Raw genomic sequence first — 20,169 nt, 5'->3', positions numbered from 1 at the left:
AGTCTGTTGTGGCATTGGTGAAGACATACGCTCTTTGTCTTTCTTTATACAACCCTCCCTAAATTTCACAACAATTTGGTAGCAGAGCGTGGTTTAGTGCGTAAAAGGGTTAAGTGATAAGAGGAATTTATGAATATTGATGGATACGTAAGCTTTGTGATTTTGTTTAGGATTAACCACCGAAATCAAAACACAAAGGACATGGACGCTGCAGAATTCAACATAGAAAAACTTGCTGCAGAAAATTACAGGATCTGGTCGATGAAAATTGAAGCGTATTTAGAAACAAAAGACCTATACGAAGAAATTATTGAATAAGATCTGCCGACTGAAGAAAACGGACTTGGAAAAAACAAAACAAACAGATACTCTCTATTATTAGTTTAATGATCAGTTACAATATATTACTGTTAATTAAAGGTGAAAAAAGTGTGAAAAATTAAGAGAAAGGTTTGAGGGCGTTCCCGAAGAGATAGATTTGATGTTTGACCTTACTAAAATTAAGAAAAACAGATTTGATGTTTGACCTTACTAAAATTAAGAAAAACAGATTTGATGTTTGACTTTACTAAAATTAAGAAAAACAGCAATGAAACATTAGATGAATACCTTACGAAGTTTCAGTTTTTAGTCCAGGTGATGGATCAACTAGGTAAATCTTTGACAGATAGAGAAAAAGTGAGGTACATTACAGAAGGCTTACCACCCTGTTATGACCCAATTGTTAAAGCTGTTTTGGTTAATGGTAATATTAAATTCACCCAGCATTTAGGCATATGTTTTATCATTTCAAAAGTGAAACACTGTCAATGGAAACGAACAAGCATTGAACTCCATCCAAGGTGATCAAACTGTAACCCAAAAATCTGTTTTCTATGTAAAAGGCCAGGTCACCTGAAAAAGTACAGCTGTTGGCATAAAGAAGAGAACAGACAACCCAGTGGAAATAAACCCAAAAGCCTCAACCAAAAAGACAGCATAGAGCATCCTAGGCTATGGAATTTGCCTTAAGTGCAACTACCTGTGATAGTGTGAGGTATCTGGTTGAGGAATGATCTGAGGAAACAAAAGAATTTGAAAAAGAAAATGAAATAATCTTTTCCCAGGAAGGAAAAAAAGAAATTGATGAAGACTCCGTTGACAAAGTTCCTATACTGATACAACAAGAAACGTTGGATGATGACGAAATAGTCTATGCAGTCTCACACAAAGATTATAGTGGTCAAGATGTTAAGCTTATACCTGACTCAGTTAAAAATAAAACATCTGTGTTTATCAAAGACTATGCAGTTGATGTTGATGAAGAAATAGAAGATATCCGTACGAAAAAACTTTCCCGAAAGATGAGAAAACACTGTATTGAAGAAAAAGAGACCTAGAAAGAAAAAGGGATTTAGTGGTACAATAAATATTGCTAAACCTCCTGTTAAACCAAATGTTCATAATGACATTAGGGGGTTTTTGGCAAATATTATAATCCTGACTATGAAGAATCTGTATGCAGTCAAAAAGGGAGAGGTCCAGGTCATCCACAAAAGATCAGAAGACTGGTTGGGGATGTTAGAACTTTGGACTTAAAGTGTTTGTAAAACATTAAATTAATCTAGTTGTAATTGGAGTGTGTGCAATAATAAAGTAAAAAAAATGTATAAATAAAAATAAGCAAACTAATAAATAAAAGAGAATAATGAAACATATTTTAGGAAGGAAATTGTTGTAGAAAATAGGTTTTATTATTTTGTTTTTAAAATATAACAGATGGCAACACTGCTCTGCTTGGAATAGCTTGACATCCCTTGTGACTAGAGCAGTCAGTTGTAGCGTCTATCTTGTCTTTCTTTATACAACCCTCCCTAAATTCCACAGCAGATAGTCCTTGTGGTGGTTAAGAAAGGCACACAAAATAACAGAAAAAATATTAGTAACCAATGTTCCACCCCACTTTACAGGACTTCATCAGGGCTAGAACAAAATATAAATATTGTAAAGTATGATAAGAATATAGAAAATTGTATAAAAAAAGCTTCAAAGTAAACTAAAAGAATATGATCATAATTAAATAGAATAATAAGTTCAGTATTGAGTGATGAGAGGATTGAAAATGTACCACTGAAGTCATAATTAATAGAAGTAGTAAGAAATATGTTAAATGAAAAGAAAAAAAAAGCGAGAGTGAGGGAGTAAATGAGGTGTAAGCATGGTGGGGTATCACATCTAAGGGGATAAATGTAAGTAAAGGAATAATATTTGTGCGTAGAAAGAACAATCAGAAAGGGTATTAAATGTATGAGATTATAATAAGGTCTATAAGATTATAATCACTCAACTTTAATTTTAAAAAACATTTTGGTAATTAAATATCATCAAATTTGGGAATGACCCATTCAGCATTATTGATGTTTAATAGAAATTAACAAATTGTTTTTACAGAAATGGTTATGGATGATGCTACATATTCTCTCACAACAAGAGAGCTCGTTGTAGCAATAGAATGTTTACTAATATCACTCCCAGTTTCAATCATCATTGCAACTTTATTCAAGTAAAATACATTTATATGTAATTAAATTCTAGTTTTAATAAATTATAAGTTATTTATATTTGAGATGTTGCTATGGTTACGTTATATTGAGTTGGTTACTATGGAAACATTAAATAATAAATGTATCTGACTACAATTTTTTTATTAATTCAATAATAATAAAAAATTAAATTGAATATTTTAATTCATTATAAAATTATTGATGATTGACCGTGTGTATAGATGAATGGAATATGGTCCGGGTGCGGTAAAAAAAACTCAAATAGTAAATAATTATACTATTTTTATTGAGCCAATGTTTCACCCCACGTTGCAGGGATTCGTCAGGGCTAAAAAAGATACAAACACTTGACATAGTTACAAAAAAAAAAAAAGAAAAAACATAAGTGGAACATAACAGGGGTATACAATGAAAAGTAAAATATAATAAGAAAAATTAAAGGTTGTAAACAGTAAATGAAAAGGGTAATAGTAACAGATGGATATGAGATAAAATAAGAGAAGAAATATTAAAGAAAGTACAAATTAAGAGATGAAAAAAGAAAAGAATAAAATCAAATGATGAGACAGAATTCATACCTGTTTTGATGGAAGTCAAAGTCAGACTGAGCCGTTTGTATTGGGAGGAGTGGGGATGGCAGTTAGCACACCACAATAACGGAAATAATTTTAAAGTAAACTTTATAAAGAAAAAAATATTTAAATTAGGTAATAATAGAGAGGGAGAAGATATAAATGAGGGGGAGGAGAGATATTATTTTTAAAAAAACACTCATAAATAGAAAAACAAAGGAGAAATAAAGTATAAAATAATGGGATACAATATGTGTAAGTGATTAAGAAAGAATCATTGTATCCCATTATTTTATACTTTATTTTTCTATTTATGAGTGTTTTTTAATAATATCTATCCTCCCTCTCTATTATGTATATTACCATTTATTGCTTACCTAATTTAAATTTTTTTTTCTTTACAATGTTTACTTTAAAATTATTTCCGTTATTGTGGTGTGCTAACTGCCATCCCCACTCCTCCCAATACAAATGGCTGTCTGACTTTGACTTCCATCAAAACAGGTATGAATTCTGTCTCATCATTTGATTTGATTTTTTTTTATTTTTTCATCTCTTAATTTGTACTTTCTTTAATATTTCTTCTTATTTTATCTCTTATCTATCTGTTACTATTACCCTTTTCATTTACTGTTTACAACCTTTAATTTTTCTCATTATATTTTACTTTTCATTGTATACCCCTGTTATGTTCAACTTATGTTTTTTTTTTTTTGTAACTATGTCAAGTGTTTGTATCTTTTTTGGCCCTGACGAAGCCCTGCAACATGGGGCGAAACGTTAGCTCAATAAAAATAGTATAATTATTTACTATTTGAGTTTTTTTTACCGCACCCGGACCATATTCCATTCATTAAATTTATTATTCGAAAAATCCAGAATATTTGATCGTAGGAGAATACATTTGTTATTTATATAAGAGGAATAATTTCTTATTATATTTGTTTATATTGTAATTATAATTGTTTATATAATAAACCAAAATAAATATTATTTAAAATTTAATTAAATAAAATCTAAACTCAAATTTAAACATTAAAACATATCAAATAAAATTTTTTAATTTTCATTAAATACTTGAGAGTTGAGTTGTGTCTAATGTTCACTGTTGGTGGATAACTTCTAAAAATTCCCCACAATCTACATATGTTCCAATCACAACAGACCAAAATTATCTCCAAATACCATCTCACTTTTTGATCATGATCATTTTAAAAAAATACCTTATACTGTATTTATATCATTTAAATTATTGCAAATACTGATTATTGATATTTATATTATAATTGTTTAAAGTTTTAAAATAAAATAATTTATTTTGGAGACTTCACATATAACTTAAATCTACGAGATCTCTTAAGGATCATAAGCAGTGCTGCCAATTCACTCAACCTAAAAGTACACGCTTAACACCCTGAAAATACCTGTTTTACCCGAAAAATACCTGCCACTTTACCTGCTCTTAGAGAATGTAGCTGTATGATTGTTACAGTCATGATAGTTCTGTTACATTAGTTTTGGTGTGATAGTTGATAGTACAATGAAGAAATAGTCACATTAATTATCACATCTATATGCTTTGACAGTGAATAATCTTGCTGTTTCAGTTATTGCTACAAAAGTCGTAGCCACTACCATGGTGAAACTGTTTGATAGCTACAGTCATGACAGCATTTACTGCCATGACAGTTTACTGTTGCGACAGTATTGATGACTGGATATGATCTGATCGTTGATAGTAATAGTAATGTCAGTGGACTAACAGTCATGTTAACTGCCACCTTTAACTGTCATATGTATACCTCTTGACAGTCTACTGTCGCAACATATCAACCTTAACAAATGTAATGACGATAGGTGGGCAACTTGTAATATCACCCTCAATTTTATTGAGGGTAATATTACATATCTAATAATACATATCTTGATATTGTAAGTTATTATTGGGAACAATCCCTGGTTTATCTGCGGATACAAACTGAATTAAATAAACTCTTCTTTAGCAACCTTTACAATTATTCACTGTAGATTCTCTTTGTGAGATTGTCTTTTATATTATAGATGAAAACTAACACTTAACTTGTCCCTGATAACCCTATTTTCACTTTCAACAAATATAAAACTCCAATAGTCTCTCTCCCTGGTATGTCTCTTCAATTGTAGGATTTGTATTACAATTGAAATTGTAGGATTTATTTCTCCATTCTCAATTAAACTTCAAGATCTAGATTTTAGGCCACAAGCTATCCTAGCATTAGCAAAGATAGAATTTACTATTCAGAATAATTTGTTTTATTACCAGCATGTTTTGTTCAATTCAGCTTCTGTCGAGAGATTATTCCTAAATATTCTTTTAGTTATCTTTAGGCATAATAAAATTCCATATAGTTTAAATATTAGTCAACAAGTCATTATTTACAAATTCAAACATGCTCAAGATCACGGCATAAATTACTTTAAGAAGAAGATACATAAATTTATACTAATGTTTTAATCAGATTATTTGTTACATAGGAAATAAGTGATTATCCTATTTAAATCCAATATTTGTTTCCAGATGGAGTAGAAAAAAACCTGCAAAAATAAGTAATAAAAATAGAAAGCATAAAGGTATGTATGAATGAAGTGCATGCTACTTTGTCTATAATTTTTATATATGTAATGTAATATGCTCTTTTTGAGTAAATAATATATTTTTATGTATAAAGGGTTTATAATATGTTTTATTTTATGTATCATTTTAATATTGTTCATTTGTTTTGTTTATCCAAAAAGCAAGCTAACCAAGTTTCATTGTTTATAATAACTTCGTGATACAACAACAAAACCAAGATGGCGGTACGTTGAATCAAGGCCATGTTGAGCAGATTCAAATATCATAAAAACTATTTTAACTTGTCCCCTCATAATTGAAAATATAGAAAATTAAAGGAAAAATAGAAATCAAGAAATAGTGCTAATGAATAATATTCAGAAAGTAAATCATTTGGAAAAATCCCTAACTGTTGTGCGAAAATCGATGTTTACATATAACCTCAAGGCAGGTTTTGTTTTTGGAGGGAACAGTTGTTGTCTGGACAGAGAAGAGAAAGGTCCAGTATGACGTCCCTATAAAGGGACAGTATGAAGAGGTCCTCATCAATTTCTGTCAAGAAGGAAGCCATTTTGGACACCAGAACAAAAGAAAAAAGAAGACACCAGGAATCAACGAAAAGAAGATCGTAGAGCTTGGTTAGTTTGGTTATAACTAAATTAGATACATTTGTAAAATAGATTTAAATTTAATTAATTGAGATAATTGTAAATGCCTGTTTCTGATTGTCTAGCAACCACACGCCCTGAGATTAAGAGTCTTTTTATATTATACAAGTTAAATATAATTCTATTATCTATTTGATATTAAAATTCTTAATTTGAACCCAAGTATCTCTTATATTTGAAGAAAGTTATAAAAAATGATTCAAATTCTTTTTTATTTTATTTTTAAATAATATTTTTACAAATTATTACAATATATAACTTAAGTATCGACAATAGCAAAATGTCAAAAAAGAGAAGAAGGAATAAGATCTGACAGGCTTGAACTGCTATAAAATACTGGCTTTATTGGGTTCGGTACACCTCTTTATATATATTCGATCAACTGATCCCCTCAGTCAGCTGACATCGAAGTATCAGCTGACTCAGACCATAACTCCCCCCACCAGTTTATGAACAATCCTTGTAAACGAATATAATAACACAGAAAACAAAAACTATTTACAGTAAAAATAAATTCCTATACACATATAATACTAAAAACTCACAAGCTCCCTGAAATAATTGCTATGTACATAATTTAAACCTAAGAATAAAATTAATGAAATTAAAGAACTCTTTATACAATACATAAATAAGCTAAAATGAACAAAAAACAATTTTTACAAAAATCAAAATAAACCTTAAAACAATTAATAGAATTACATTAATAACTAATTTTTCTGAAATACAATCCAGTAGTGGCTGGCAATATGAGAACACTCCAGTTTTTACATTGTTATTGCTGGAAATTTAAACTCTTCAATATGGACAGTTCTCCTCTTTTTAGGTTCTTTAATACTTTCTACCGTAACAATATTGTGTTCCCTAATAATTATCACCCTGAATGGACCCTCGTATCGCTGTACCCCTGTCTCTATCTCCTTATCCCTGTTAGACCCTAACTTTCTGTATACGATCGTCCCGATTTTGATCCCTCCCTTCCTGTATGTGACCGTTGAATTCTCCCGCACCCCCTCCTGGTTTTTTTCCTTTTCCATTCTTCCTCGTGCTTTCTCCCATAATTTTCTTCGAGCAACATGGTTGTTGTGTATCTACTGCCGTGCCCTTATAGTCCCGCCGGTGTCCGCGAAGCCCAAAGAGGATCTCAAATGGTGAAAATCCCATAACGGTGTGTACAGAAGGATTATATGCCACTAAGCCTTAGGCATTGCTACATCCGGTTCCAAACCCTTGTCCATCTGATAAAAGCAAAGATGGTCACTCAATGTGCTATGAAGCCACTCTATGCTTCCTCTGCTCTTGGGGTGCCCTGGTGTGTTGAGGTGCCATGTAACGTCCAGGTCCTTCATTTCTGTTTGAATCATGACATTGTTGAATTCTCTGCCTGAATCTGATGAGATACACTCTGAAACTCCATAGAATTGGAACCACAATCAGAGAGCTGCCAACACTGCCAACTTGTCCTGCACATGGTGCACCATTGCCGCCTTACTGAAGAGATCAATTATGGTGATCTATTTAGATCTTCTCCATGTGAAAGTGTCGACCTGTAGATCGTTAAGCGGTGCATCTGTGGCAGGTGTCTCCTCTTGTCTCCCTTTTGGTGGGTGTTTGCAATACTTGGTGCGTAGACAAACTTCGCAGTTTCCTACTACTTCTGTGATAGTTTTCTTCATCCCCCACCAAAAGTACCTTCTCTTTAATGCTTGCAAGGTCTCTGAAATTCCACAGTGATTTGTTTTGCCCTGATGGTATGCTACAGTCACCTCTTTCTGCCGTTCGTCCTCCCAAAGGGTTTCCACCATCAGCTTGCATCGGGTGAATGTCCTGTTCATCACGCCATAGTCGCTTCTCCCAAACGGTTTCATTCCCAACTTACAGGTGACACTTACCTCTAGGCTTGGAAGCATTATTCAACATTTTACAGATCTGGTCATTTTTCACACCTGATTGCGACCAAATCATTGTGATATTGCTTCTCTCATACTTGTTACACTCAACTTTGACTAATCCAGTGGTTCTTGTCTTCCATATAATCTGCCGCTCCTTGTCATTGATGATATCCTCTACTTCCTCCATATCTATTGATCTTCCTTATTCAGGGCTCTTGTTAGACAAAGATTCTTCCCTATCGTCTTCCTCCGCCACATACTGTTCATCTCCCTCTCTCAACATCCATTCTCGTAGAAACTGTCTCACTCCTGATGGTTCCCCATTGTCTTCTTCCACAGCATTCACAGTTATGGCTCGAGATAACCAATCGGCCACGACATTTTCTTTTCCTGGCTTATAGATTATTTCTATGTTATATTGTGCCAGGAGCTCCTTCCAACGCGTAATCTTAGCCGAAGACTCCTTCAATTTTCCCACCCATTATAGGGGCCTATGGTCAGTTTGTACTTTAAATTTTCTCTTGAACACATAGGGTCTAAAGTGATCAACAGCCCACACTATTCCCAAGTGCTGTCATTCCAGCACACTGTATCTGGTCTCCGTCTCTGTCAGGCGCCTACTAGTGTATGCCATTAGGTGATCTCCTCCTTCACTCTCCTGAGACACCATTCCCAGCACGTACTCTGTAGTGATGGTGAATTGCCGGGTGAAGTCTAGGAAAGCAAGCATCGGCTCCTGCTTCAGCTTCTCCATGCATCGCCTGATATTGTCCTCCATCATTGGGGTTATGATCACCTTCCTGCCTTTCTTCAGAAGGTTGTTGAGTGGGATAAGGTATTCAGCCATTTCTGGCACAAATCTCCATTCCAAGTTCCCAGCAACCTCCGAACTCCCTTCACATCCCTAGGCACTGTCATCTTCCGGATAGCTACGACTTTATCCACGTCGGGTTTAACTCCTTCCCTGAAAATCGTGTGGCCCAAAATATTTATTTGTTCCTGCCCCAACGATGATTTCTCTCCCGATAATTTGAGCCCAAATTGCCTAATTCTTTAGAATACACTGTGTAAATGCTGCCTGTGTTCTTCTTCATTCTTAGTGAACACTAGTAACTTGTCCGTCAGGCGCTGAAAGATTATAGGGATGTTTTTGAGACCAAACAGCATCCTTCTAACCTTGTAATGGCCCCTCTCATATGTGAATGCTGTCGTATGTTGATCCTTAGGGTGCATTTTTATTTGATGATATCCAGCCTTCAAATCCGTTGTGCTGAATACCGTAGCTCCGCTCAGCCTGTCCAAATGTCTTGAAATCTGGGGATCGGATACTTCTCATCTACGGTATTATCGTTCAGCTTCCTGTAATCTATTACCAACCTACACTTTTTGGTAATTTCACCAGGCACGCTCTTCTTTTTCACTGCTCGCAACGGACCATTGTACAGGGAAGTACTGCCAATAATTATTCCCTGGTGTTTTAAACTTTGAAGCTCTTCCCAGATGTGGTGATGTAGCGCCTGCGGGTATCTCCTCTCTTTCACGTATATCACTTTGTCGCATAGACTGTCCTCCCGGTCCCCCGAGCTTACCCCCTTCTTTAAAAAAGATATCTTCATATTCCCTCCTAAGGCTTCATCTCCAGTCCTCGGCCTAATTAATTCCTCCAACCTGAGCACCTGCATTCTTCCGCTAAATCCCCACTGTGTCAACCCTATCTCCACCTCCCCCTCAACTTCACAAGGGCCACCCAGGGTGATTAATTTACCTTTACATTCCCGAATCTGGTATGTCCTCTCTCTACTACACAGCTTTTCTAGTATTTCTCGGCACATGATGGTGTTGGCACTGCCAGTGTCCACCAAGCACCTCAATCCTGCTATCTCCATTATAGGCAGACCGCCGCTCTTTTCCCTCATGTTATAATTCAGCAGCTTGCGGTCGCCTCTCTACTGACATCCATGACATTTTCTGTCCTCACGGTGCCCGCTACTTCTTGGTGTTATCATTCTCCTTTCGGTGATAGCTATTCTTTCCTTCCTACTATGACAGCATTCATTTCTTCCCCATGAAACTGGATTAGTCCTCGGTCGATTATAAGCAACTCTCGTCCATCCCCTTTTTTCTATTTCCATACAGGACTCTTCCTCTCTGGCGCTGGCGTCAATGAGTTCCTGCGCGTACTCTATGAAGGATCACTCTTTCGGCATTCCCTCGTTCTTCTCCAGCTCCTTTGCCAACTGAATCTTAAGTACATTGGATAGGAATAGCATCCAACCCTGTACCTGGATTGTCTTCATCATTTCGCTGAGTTTATCGCTGATTCTATTTTAGCGTGCCAGTAGTTCCACAGCATATTGCCCATTAGACTGTCTCGGTTTCTTTGTCTCCCTAATCATCATAAATAGGGGTCCAACGTACTCCTGCAAATGCCTTCTTCAATCTCGCCTTGATCACGCTCCAGGGTGTCCCTTCATCCGCTTGAATTTGATTTAGGATACTTCTTTTCACCCTGCAGATGACTGATGCCCTTTATGCCTCAGCATCCTCACTGTTGAGCAGGTGTGCGACAGTCTTGGCTTCAATTCGGCTTATTAGCCGATCATCCCCTTTTAAAGAGTGATTTAATTCTTCGGTTTCTCCTGTGAATTTTTCTGAATCCGTCACCACCTTCCTCTGGTCCTGGGCGGTTGCCGTACGGACCTTAATCTAATCCATTCTAGCGACGTGGCATGAGCTTGCACTAAAGAGACTTCTGGTAATGGCTCCATCTCCGGGTTGACTGCAGCTACAGGTTGTTATCTGCTGCTAGAGGTTGGTTGGCTGCAGCTGTAAGTGGGTTGGTGAAATTCTGACGTTCGATGTTTAGAACTGCTTCTCTCATTATTCCGCTACCTGCCATAAATCAGAGAGAACAAAGAAGAAAAAAAATTTTTCTTCAGACTAAAATTTGTTCTGTTATTCAAAGATCCTGGGTTTCGCCACCACTTAAGTATCGGCGAAAGCAAAATGTCAAAAAAGAGAAGAAGGAATAAGATCTGACACGCTTGAACTACTATAAAATAGTGGCTTTATGGTACATCTCTTTATATACATTCGATCAGCTGATCCCCTCAGTCAGCTGTTACTTCGATGTCAGCTGACTGAGGGGATCATTATAACATATTTATGTAAGCAATCCAAACTCGGAGTATTTTTCTTTTTGGTTGTCTTCCTTTTTCAAACTGTCCACTCTTGCTGGACAGAAATTGATGAGAACCTACTCATCTTGGAAACATCATTTCACATGCGCGCCCAAACAACGAATGAATCTCCAAAACCAAAACCTGCCTCGATTGTCGCACAACAATTAGGAATTTTTGCAAATGATTTACTTTCTGAATATTATTTTTTACCACTATTTCTTGACTTCTATATTTTCTTAAATTTACTGTATTTTCAATTATGATGGGAAGAGTTAAAATAGTTTTTATGATATTTGAATCTACTCAACATAGCCTTGATTCAACAGGCTTGTTGACTGAAGGATACGTACCGCCATCTTGGTTTTATTTTGAATCACAAATTTATTATAGATAATGAAAACTGGTTTGCTTGCTTTTTGGATAAACAAAACAAATGAACAATATTAAAATGATACATAAAATAAAACATTTCAAAAACCCTTTATACATCAAAATATACTATTTACTCAAAAAGAGCATATTACAATATACTTAACAGTCAGTAAATATCTCGATTTTTAATCTTATAAAATTATTTTCAATTCTTCCTACCTTGTTGGAATACACTAGAACGTTGATCCTTATAACTTATTTATATTTCAGCAATTAGGGTGTAGTATACATCTAATAATATTTACAAACATCAAAGCTTAAACATATTTTATCTAAATAATTTTTTAAATTATTAAAAAGTACAAATATTCTTTAGTTGATCATATAAATATACACAATTTCTAATGGTTCTCAGTTTTTGTTAATTTATTTTTACCTGATCAGAAGGACGAAAAATGGGTGAAGTGATGGCAGATTTTTTAAAGAATGTTTTAACATTGGATCCTCTAATGCCAGTTGAATTATATGAAGATGAAGTTCCAGAAGATCTTAAAGATTCCAAAAAAAGAAAAATAATTTTGATTTTCGCGTGGTATGATTTTTTTTTCTAATGTGTTACTAAGTAATTTAAAATAATAATAGTAATAATAAACTTAAAAAATTAAAAAATCCAATGAGTTTCAGCTATTACTTGTCTTTTTCAATTATATTTCTCACTCGAATAGTTTCATAAAAAATTTAAATATTTAAACTACTTAAAGAAGCCTGCAGATGAGCAACTTTGTCTCCAATTTTGATGTCAACATTTCATGCTGATGTAAAATCAAATCAGGATGATATACAGCATGGTCTTCTACACTTCAAGGTGTAAAAACCAAGTTGATCGGCCACTTTAAATAATTATTAGTGTAATTTCTGACTTATTCTATATTTTTGGTTTATTTCTTGGTTGTTTCTTGTTTTGCTCATTCCTGATAAACTTAAGATGAAATGTCAGCAAAATGACATTTATAATTGACCATAGATTGATATGAGGAAAAGATGGTCAGGGATGTGGTCAGTAAAGGTACACATATAGGTAAAACTTATTCATTTACTTATTTAAGGCTGAAAAACAAAATGAGATTACAAACTTTCAGAGAAAAATAAAATAATAACAAACAAACTTGGAAATATACCTAACAATAAATTAAGTAGATTGTAATTGATACTTACTAATAGAAGTTAAATAAAATATAATATTGTAGAGGTAAGAATTATACAAAACAAATGATTTAAAAAAAGTATTAAAATAAAGAAATAAATTTTTACTTGTTGAAATGTTTCTTCATGTTACAGGATTCTAAGTTTCATTGTAATATTTGGATGTAGTTTTTTCCTAATACTTTATGGATTAAAACTTGGGCCCAATAAAAGCTTAATCTGGGTATCAGTTACTTTATTGAGGTTGGGCCAGACTATCTTCATTATTCAACCAATAAGGATAGTTGTGTTAGCTCTTCTTTTCACATTCCTTTTCAAGGTATTTGAATACATATAAACATTTGTATGCATTCATTGTTATTATTTTTAATTAATTACCATATTTATAGCATAAAAAGTAAGTATATTTGATTAAAGTATGATTTTTCCCTAATAGCGCTGTGGCTCTTGGCCTTTTCCCCACAATTATCTGCCATTTGAACTTATTTTAAAAAGATTTTATTTAGTTTCATGAACAGAATTCTAGGCTCACTCCTTTTTCTCTCCTTTTGCTTCTCCCTATAGTGCCTAATCGGCATAGGGAACTGTCCCTTACTCATTCTCCACATTTCTTATAACTTTACTTTTCCGGCCTCTTAAAACTTTAATCTTCTTCCAAAACTGCTTAGTGTTTTTTCCGTGGTCCTGGTTCAGCCTTTTCCCGAACTACTCCCAAGACTTCTGTTTTGCCCTTCTCAATGCTTCCTTTGTTCTGTTACACACCACCACATATGCCTGCCATTTCTCTGTTACTTTGTTTTGACAGTAGTCCTTCCATGCCATCTTCTTTTCCTTGCCTGAATATCCATAAGGGGTATTCTTTAAATATGCTAGGTGAGTAGAGGCATCAAATTGTCTTCTTATCCTCACACTGAGGTACATTACCTCCTCACCTGGTCTAACTATCTCTCCTTAAATATCTAGATGAATAAATATTTAAAAATTACATAACATTTATATATTTTTAATACTTTTTTCCATCTAATCTAATCTACTTAATAAAGGACTTGATTGCTTTTAAATTCTCACTCTGTCGTAAAACATGTTAAGTTCTTCACTTTTTCAATGTTAAATGCTAATTAATTTTAATGCTTAATCTTGAACTAGCAGTCATATACCTAATAACAACATTATCTTAAAAAACAAAACAAACAAATATCCTAAAGGTTCTTTTAAAAATCAAAGATATCTGATTCCCAGATCAATGATATACCTAAAGAAAAAACTTCAATTTATAACAAATGTCAAATGCCAAGTTTTACAACCAAGTGCTTCATTTCTTGGTTTCTTTATAAAACATTTGTATTTAATATATGTAAACTATCATTATATATTTAGTGCTATATTGAAAAATAACACAACTTATAAATTCAGGTTAAATTTGAATACGTAAAACTGTATAGTATTAGTTTAAGAGTTTTAATTGATTTTTTGACCCAAAAGTTAATTGGTTTCTACTAAAATAATTCACAGGAACCCAACAGAAATGAAATGTTATTTGCAATAGAATACAAAGGTGTTGACCGTGACTTGAAAGAAGATAATAATTACATGGCAAACTTGATGGAACTACGGTCGAAACCTATGTATAACCCTTTAAGCCAAATGGATGTTATGGTTAGAATGATTTATATTATTCTCTAGATTTAGTCAAACCTGGACAAATGCATTTCATAAATTGTTTTAATCAAATTATGTTTACTTTTTCCCTTTTTGTTGGGAATTAAAATTAATTATTACCTGTAAAATGTATATGATATTTATAAGACAGATACTTACCACTTTATCTTTCTTAAATTAAAAGTAAAAATAATTATAAATCAATTTATATTGCATACTAACTATACAATGAGTATAGTGTGTAGTATATTTTTTTTTTTTTTCTGACAGAGGTGGTTTATAGAGGTAATGAACCTAACATTACATAACATTTTATTCTAGCCATGGTGAGGGAAGTTGGGTTCAAGTTTTCATTCCATAGGACTACCACAAAATAAAAGTCAACCCCTCCAATTCGGATTCGAACCAGCATCGCTGCAGTAATGAGGCTGTTGAGGTAGATGCTTCAACTTCCTCAGCTGTTAAAGTCCCTTTAACAGTAAGCAAGAAGAACAAGGCAACAGTTATGATCTCAATATACTGCACAGAAGTGTTTGACTCAGTGCCCCATAGCTTGTTATGAAAGAAACTACATAATACAATGAATTCACAGAACAGCTCTATTTACAGCAGCACCACTCATTAAAGATTCGAGTCTATTACTAAAATACCATGTTTTCACATTGTGATTTCAAGCTTATCAAAAAGTTTGTGCAATGCATTAGCTTTATGTGTATGAAGTTGTCATGACAATCACAGATATGCAAGTTTTTTTTTATGTAGACAGTTACGGCTCCATTTGTATGGATAATAGCTTGGTATTATGTAGCCTTCAACATTTGTTTATTAAAGAATATTTATCTAATGCAAAAAAAAAATCTAATTGAATTCCTGAAATTAAGATATTTAAATAAATAAAATCTTTATCTGTACATATTAGTGTAGATTAGAATACACTCAAGGAAAATTAAATTAATAATTGTAACAACCAAAAACGATATATCATGATTTAAACTTTGTTAAAATTTGACTTTTAGTACCAAATTTATTTCTTAAAATTCTTTTATTTGAGGAATGCGCATATATTATGTAAGAAAGGTAATATTTTTTTTAAATACATTATAGTTTTTGTATTTATCACTTATAATATAAAATATGGATACATATCATACATATTAATATTTATAAGGATCAAAAAAAAAATTAACTTCACATGTATGCATTTATTTAGTAATTGCTAATCAAATCCTTAATATGCTTGTTTTCAGATGCTAGCTAGGAAGAGGAGAAGAACTGAACAACTGAAATGGAGAATAATTAATTTTCTTTTTGTCTGTGTTTTATTCTTTTCTCTTTGGATTTTGACTTCAGGGACTGACTACAGTGTAGCCTATTATAATACTGAGCACTTATCCTACTTAATCAGGTCTCCTGCTTCTATTACAGATTTTGATATAGATGAAGTATATAATCAATCAAGGTATTAACTATATATAATTTGGTAGATTTTCAAATGTGTACATTATTGTATATATACACATACACAAATGAACTTTCAGGTTTTACGAATATACTGTTGAAACTCTCCTTCCTTCTTTTCATACTACTCAGTGGTATAATGGAATGAATTTACCTATTGAAAGTATGCAATATCTTATTTACTACATCTTTAATGAATATTTAAGAACAATAATAAATGTAAATAATTGAATTTCCTTTAATATTGTTGATCGCTTACTAAATATACATTTTTTTGGCCCATAAAAAGATCAGATCTTAATCAGTTAATATAAAATTGCTATTTTTAAATGCTCATTATTTTTTAAAATATATTTTAATCTTATTCAATTCTGTATTATTTTTTATATTTTACTTATTCTAACTATCTAACATTAAGGAAGAATGGCATTCTGTGGCCTGTTTTTTATTGATATTTTAATTTACAGATTTTAAAGTTTCTCTCTCCTCAGTAAAAAAAAAAAGTTCTGCTAGTAAATCATAATCCCTACATTTAAGGAAACCTTTATTCTTCTAAACTAATGAAAAATTTTTAATGAAACTTCAAGAATGTGTAGCTATGTATAAGGAGAATTCAAAAATTTCCATAAACTCAGTGAATTAGTTAATTCACAATAATTAAATATAAATCCAAAATTAGAAAAATAACTGTGCTTATAGTCTTAAAGTCCAAAACTTTGTCCACCAATTCAAATTAACAGTAGCAGTTTGAATGGTAACTAAAATTGATAGGTTATCCCATCCTCTAACAGCAGAGCATAATTTATTCATTTATATTGCGATAGCATTAAATCATAATCCAGCTGGTAAACAGGATGATAAATAATGATTCACTTTTCGTTTGATTAATTTAAACCTTATTTACTCTTTATTCCCATTTATAGATGAAGAAGAAGGTCTTCCAAGATCTAAATTGAGAGGTTGGACAAGTGATTATTCAAGTAAAATACTTGGAGTTCCAAGACTGCGCCAGCTTAGAATTACTAAAGGTGATTAATTTGAATAGTTTTGTTTTCCAGGGCCTCCTAGGAATTTTTCTGAGTAGGTCAGGTCTGGATTGAGGTTCTCTTACTCTTATATGGGTAACTAAGCAATTTTTTTGAACTGATGATGACTATAGATATCAAATTTTTATGCTGTATATAGCTTCCCCTAATCATTCTTGTGCTGACCTGGTCTCAATAGGTGGGAATAGCTAAGTTCAAGAGTATGTTAATTTATGTTTATAATAAAACTACATTAACTTTTTACTTTATAACTGCCTATAAAAGTAATCTTAATTTTATTATTTTTTTTTTTTTAAACAGAAACATTTTTTAATAAATAAAACATGAATCTGAATCAGAAAATTTTTGAAAAGAAAAAAAAACAAATCCTTATTGAATTTAATTCTATAAATTTCTTCTGATTGGCCCTTATCGAAAGAAAGCCAAACAAACAAATTAAAATCTTGTAAGGATAAAAAGGGTATCTTAATTACCGGATATGCAGAATTGTTAAAGATAAATAATACTACAGAATGGTAGAATCATTTCACTAATCTCCTTACCTATAGAAATGAAGACACTAGTGAAGAAGTAGTAGTAGTAGAGAAGTGAGAAACGGAGAGGAAAAAATCCATAGATACCAGCTAGGAAACCAAGAATTTGATTTCGAGACCCCTGAAGATGATGAAATTGCTAATGCCTAAACTAAACTGAAAAACAGTAGGGCCCCTCTTGCTTTTGCATTCCCTGTCGACCATCTAAAAGTGGTGGATGAGACCTTAGTAAAGCACTACAAGACCTCATCCTTGTTATATGGTCAGATGAGGTAATCCCCACTGAATGGAATAGGTCAATTATAAGCCCTATAACTAAAAGGATGACAGGCTTGCATGCAGTAACCACCAAGGTATCTCATTACTTTCCTGTGCCCATCTCTGCTTGTGCCTCTCAAATTTTATTTAGACGTCTCTTGCCCTATGCTGAAAATGAACTTGTTACATATCAGTATGGCTTGAGGAAAGGAAGATCCTCTTTGGATCAAATCTTCTATGTGCGAACTATTCTTGAAAAATGATATGAATTTAAATTAAGTTTAATTTGGCACTTGAGATGGCTATAAGAGGCGCAGTCTTACACAGACAAAGTATTTTAACCCAACTGTTGGTTAAAATACTATCCAGATGGCATAGACATCATGGAACAGACATTCTTCAGACTGTGACTGAGGCTTTCCTTGGAGGACACAGTCAGAAAACTTGGATTAGAAGTTAATGAGCCCAAAACATGGTAACAGAGGAACTTTCTAAACCAGGGGACAGTAACAAATGGGCCTCATAATTTTGAAAAGATTCCAGAGTTTATTTACCTTGGATCTGTTACTCATAGCATCATGATAATGACCTCGATGTTGAGATTAGAAGGAGAACTGCAGCTAACTATTATCTTTCTTATGAATACTTTTTTGGAAGACCAAGCTTCATCTATATAAAATATTGGCACACCCCCTTGCTTCTGCATAGATCTGAGTGTTGGACAACATCTAAGACTACTGAAAAAGAGCTCCTGATCTTAGAAAGAAAAGTTCTCTGCCTTCTTGATATTTTTTCAAAATTTTGAAACACTTGGAATTAACAAAATAAATATCAGAGATTCTATAAATGAAATATCCGGATAACGAACATTTGACCATGAACTCCCTTACTCCAGCTACCTCCTCAATAATCAATAATATGTAACAAATTTTATATTGCTTTATTTTTCATCATTTAATTGTATTCTTAAACTAAAAAAAAAATTCTTTCAACCTTAATAATTTTACTCTTACTGGTCTTAGTAAGAACTAAGTACCTATTTATATAAATAATGAAAAGTTGAAATTTTCCTAAATATCATTGTTTTTTAAAAGAGGATTCAATTCCTATAAATGGGGGATTAATTGTATCTTTGCTTCAAACAACTTAATATTTAAGTCCAAAAATCTAAATTATAATTGTGCCCTTTCTAACTACAAATCAAGTAGCGAAAAAAAAAATCTTTTTTTTGATGAACATTTTATTTAGTCCTCTTTGTTTTTATTAAAAGTATATATTCTATTATAGAACCTGAAATGAATTAATTATCAAGAGATTATGGTTTCTAAGATTAAGTTATCGTTTTATCATCCCCAGATACCTGTTCTGTTCCTAAAGAATTTACATTCCATTTCGAACTATGCAACTCTTCTTTTTCAACTTCAGTTGAAGACAAGAACACATACACCACATACTGGTCTCCTGCATCTGATGATGGAAACGAAGAACTTTGGAAATATTTTTCTGCTGAAGCTTCAGAGACTCTCGGAATGTATGGTAAGTTATAAATAAGAAAAGTAAGTTTATATTTATAATAGTTTCTTCATTTTGATTGCTATTAAGTTTGACAAATTGCTGTCATCAGTACCTCATGTACTTACTAGACAATAGTGTGGCAAATTGCTGTCATTAGTACCACATGTACTTACTGGACAATAGTGTGGCAAATTGCTGTCATCAGTACCTCATGTACTTACTGTTCATCCATATTATGTAATCCATGTTAAATTATATTTTTCAAACTTTAAACAATCAAAAATTAATATTTCAAGCAGAAACTTAATATACACCATTTTTGTAGTGACCAATAAAAATAAAGAATTTTATTAGGATTAATACAAGTATTGGATTGATATGCTCATATTTTTGAAATTATAAATAAATAACAAAGAATGATGTTTTCTCATTATTATTTTTTTTTTTTCAAAATTTCAAGTTATAAAATTAATTTATTATAATATAATGTAAAATTGGTTAAAAAAAATAATAAATTGGAAGTTAATAATTTATTTTTAAAAAATTCCTAAGATAATTGGAACTTTCTGTTTTTGAACTTTGTGTAAAATAAATCTTTTCCACAAAATAAACCACTGAGGTGATTATGATTTTTTATTATTAATTTCAGGTTTTCAGTAGTTATTTTATTTTATT

General features: G+C 32.5%; 1 protein-coding gene across 4 annotated transcripts in view; it reads left to right on the top strand.

Annotated features, from left to right (window-relative positions):
* LOC106686902 (polycystin-1) overlaps window positions 1–20,169 on the top strand; it is a gene marked incomplete at its 5' end in the record, with an annotated part of 102,262 nt that overhangs the window by 78,948 nt on the left and 3,145 nt on the right. For 2 of the 4 annotated variants that reach the window (XM_067050378.1, XM_014430499.1), the window contains 9 exon segments: window positions 2,431–2,542; window positions 5,673–5,725; window positions 12,267–12,414; window positions 13,161–13,344; window positions 14,538–14,681; window positions 15,932–16,143; window positions 16,223–16,305; window positions 17,066–17,170; window positions 19,336–19,515. In XM_067050378.1, coding sequence (XP_066906479.1) covers window positions 2,431–2,542; window positions 5,673–5,725; window positions 12,267–12,414; window positions 13,161–13,344; window positions 14,538–14,681; window positions 15,932–16,143; window positions 16,223–16,305; window positions 17,066–17,170; window positions 19,336–19,515 — 1,221 coding nt within the window. 4 annotated transcript variants of the gene reach the window in all.

This window comes from Halyomorpha halys, unplaced genomic scaffold (genome assembly GCF_000696795.3).
Source record: "Halyomorpha halys isolate HHAL.00 unplaced genomic scaffold, Hhal_1.1 Scaffold896.1, whole genome shotgun sequence".
Classification (NCBI taxonomy): Eukaryota; Metazoa; Arthropoda; class Insecta; order Hemiptera; family Pentatomidae; genus Halyomorpha; species Halyomorpha halys.
The sequence above is the reverse complement of the archived record's forward strand: the minus strand, read 5'-3'. Positions and strand labels throughout refer to the sequence as shown.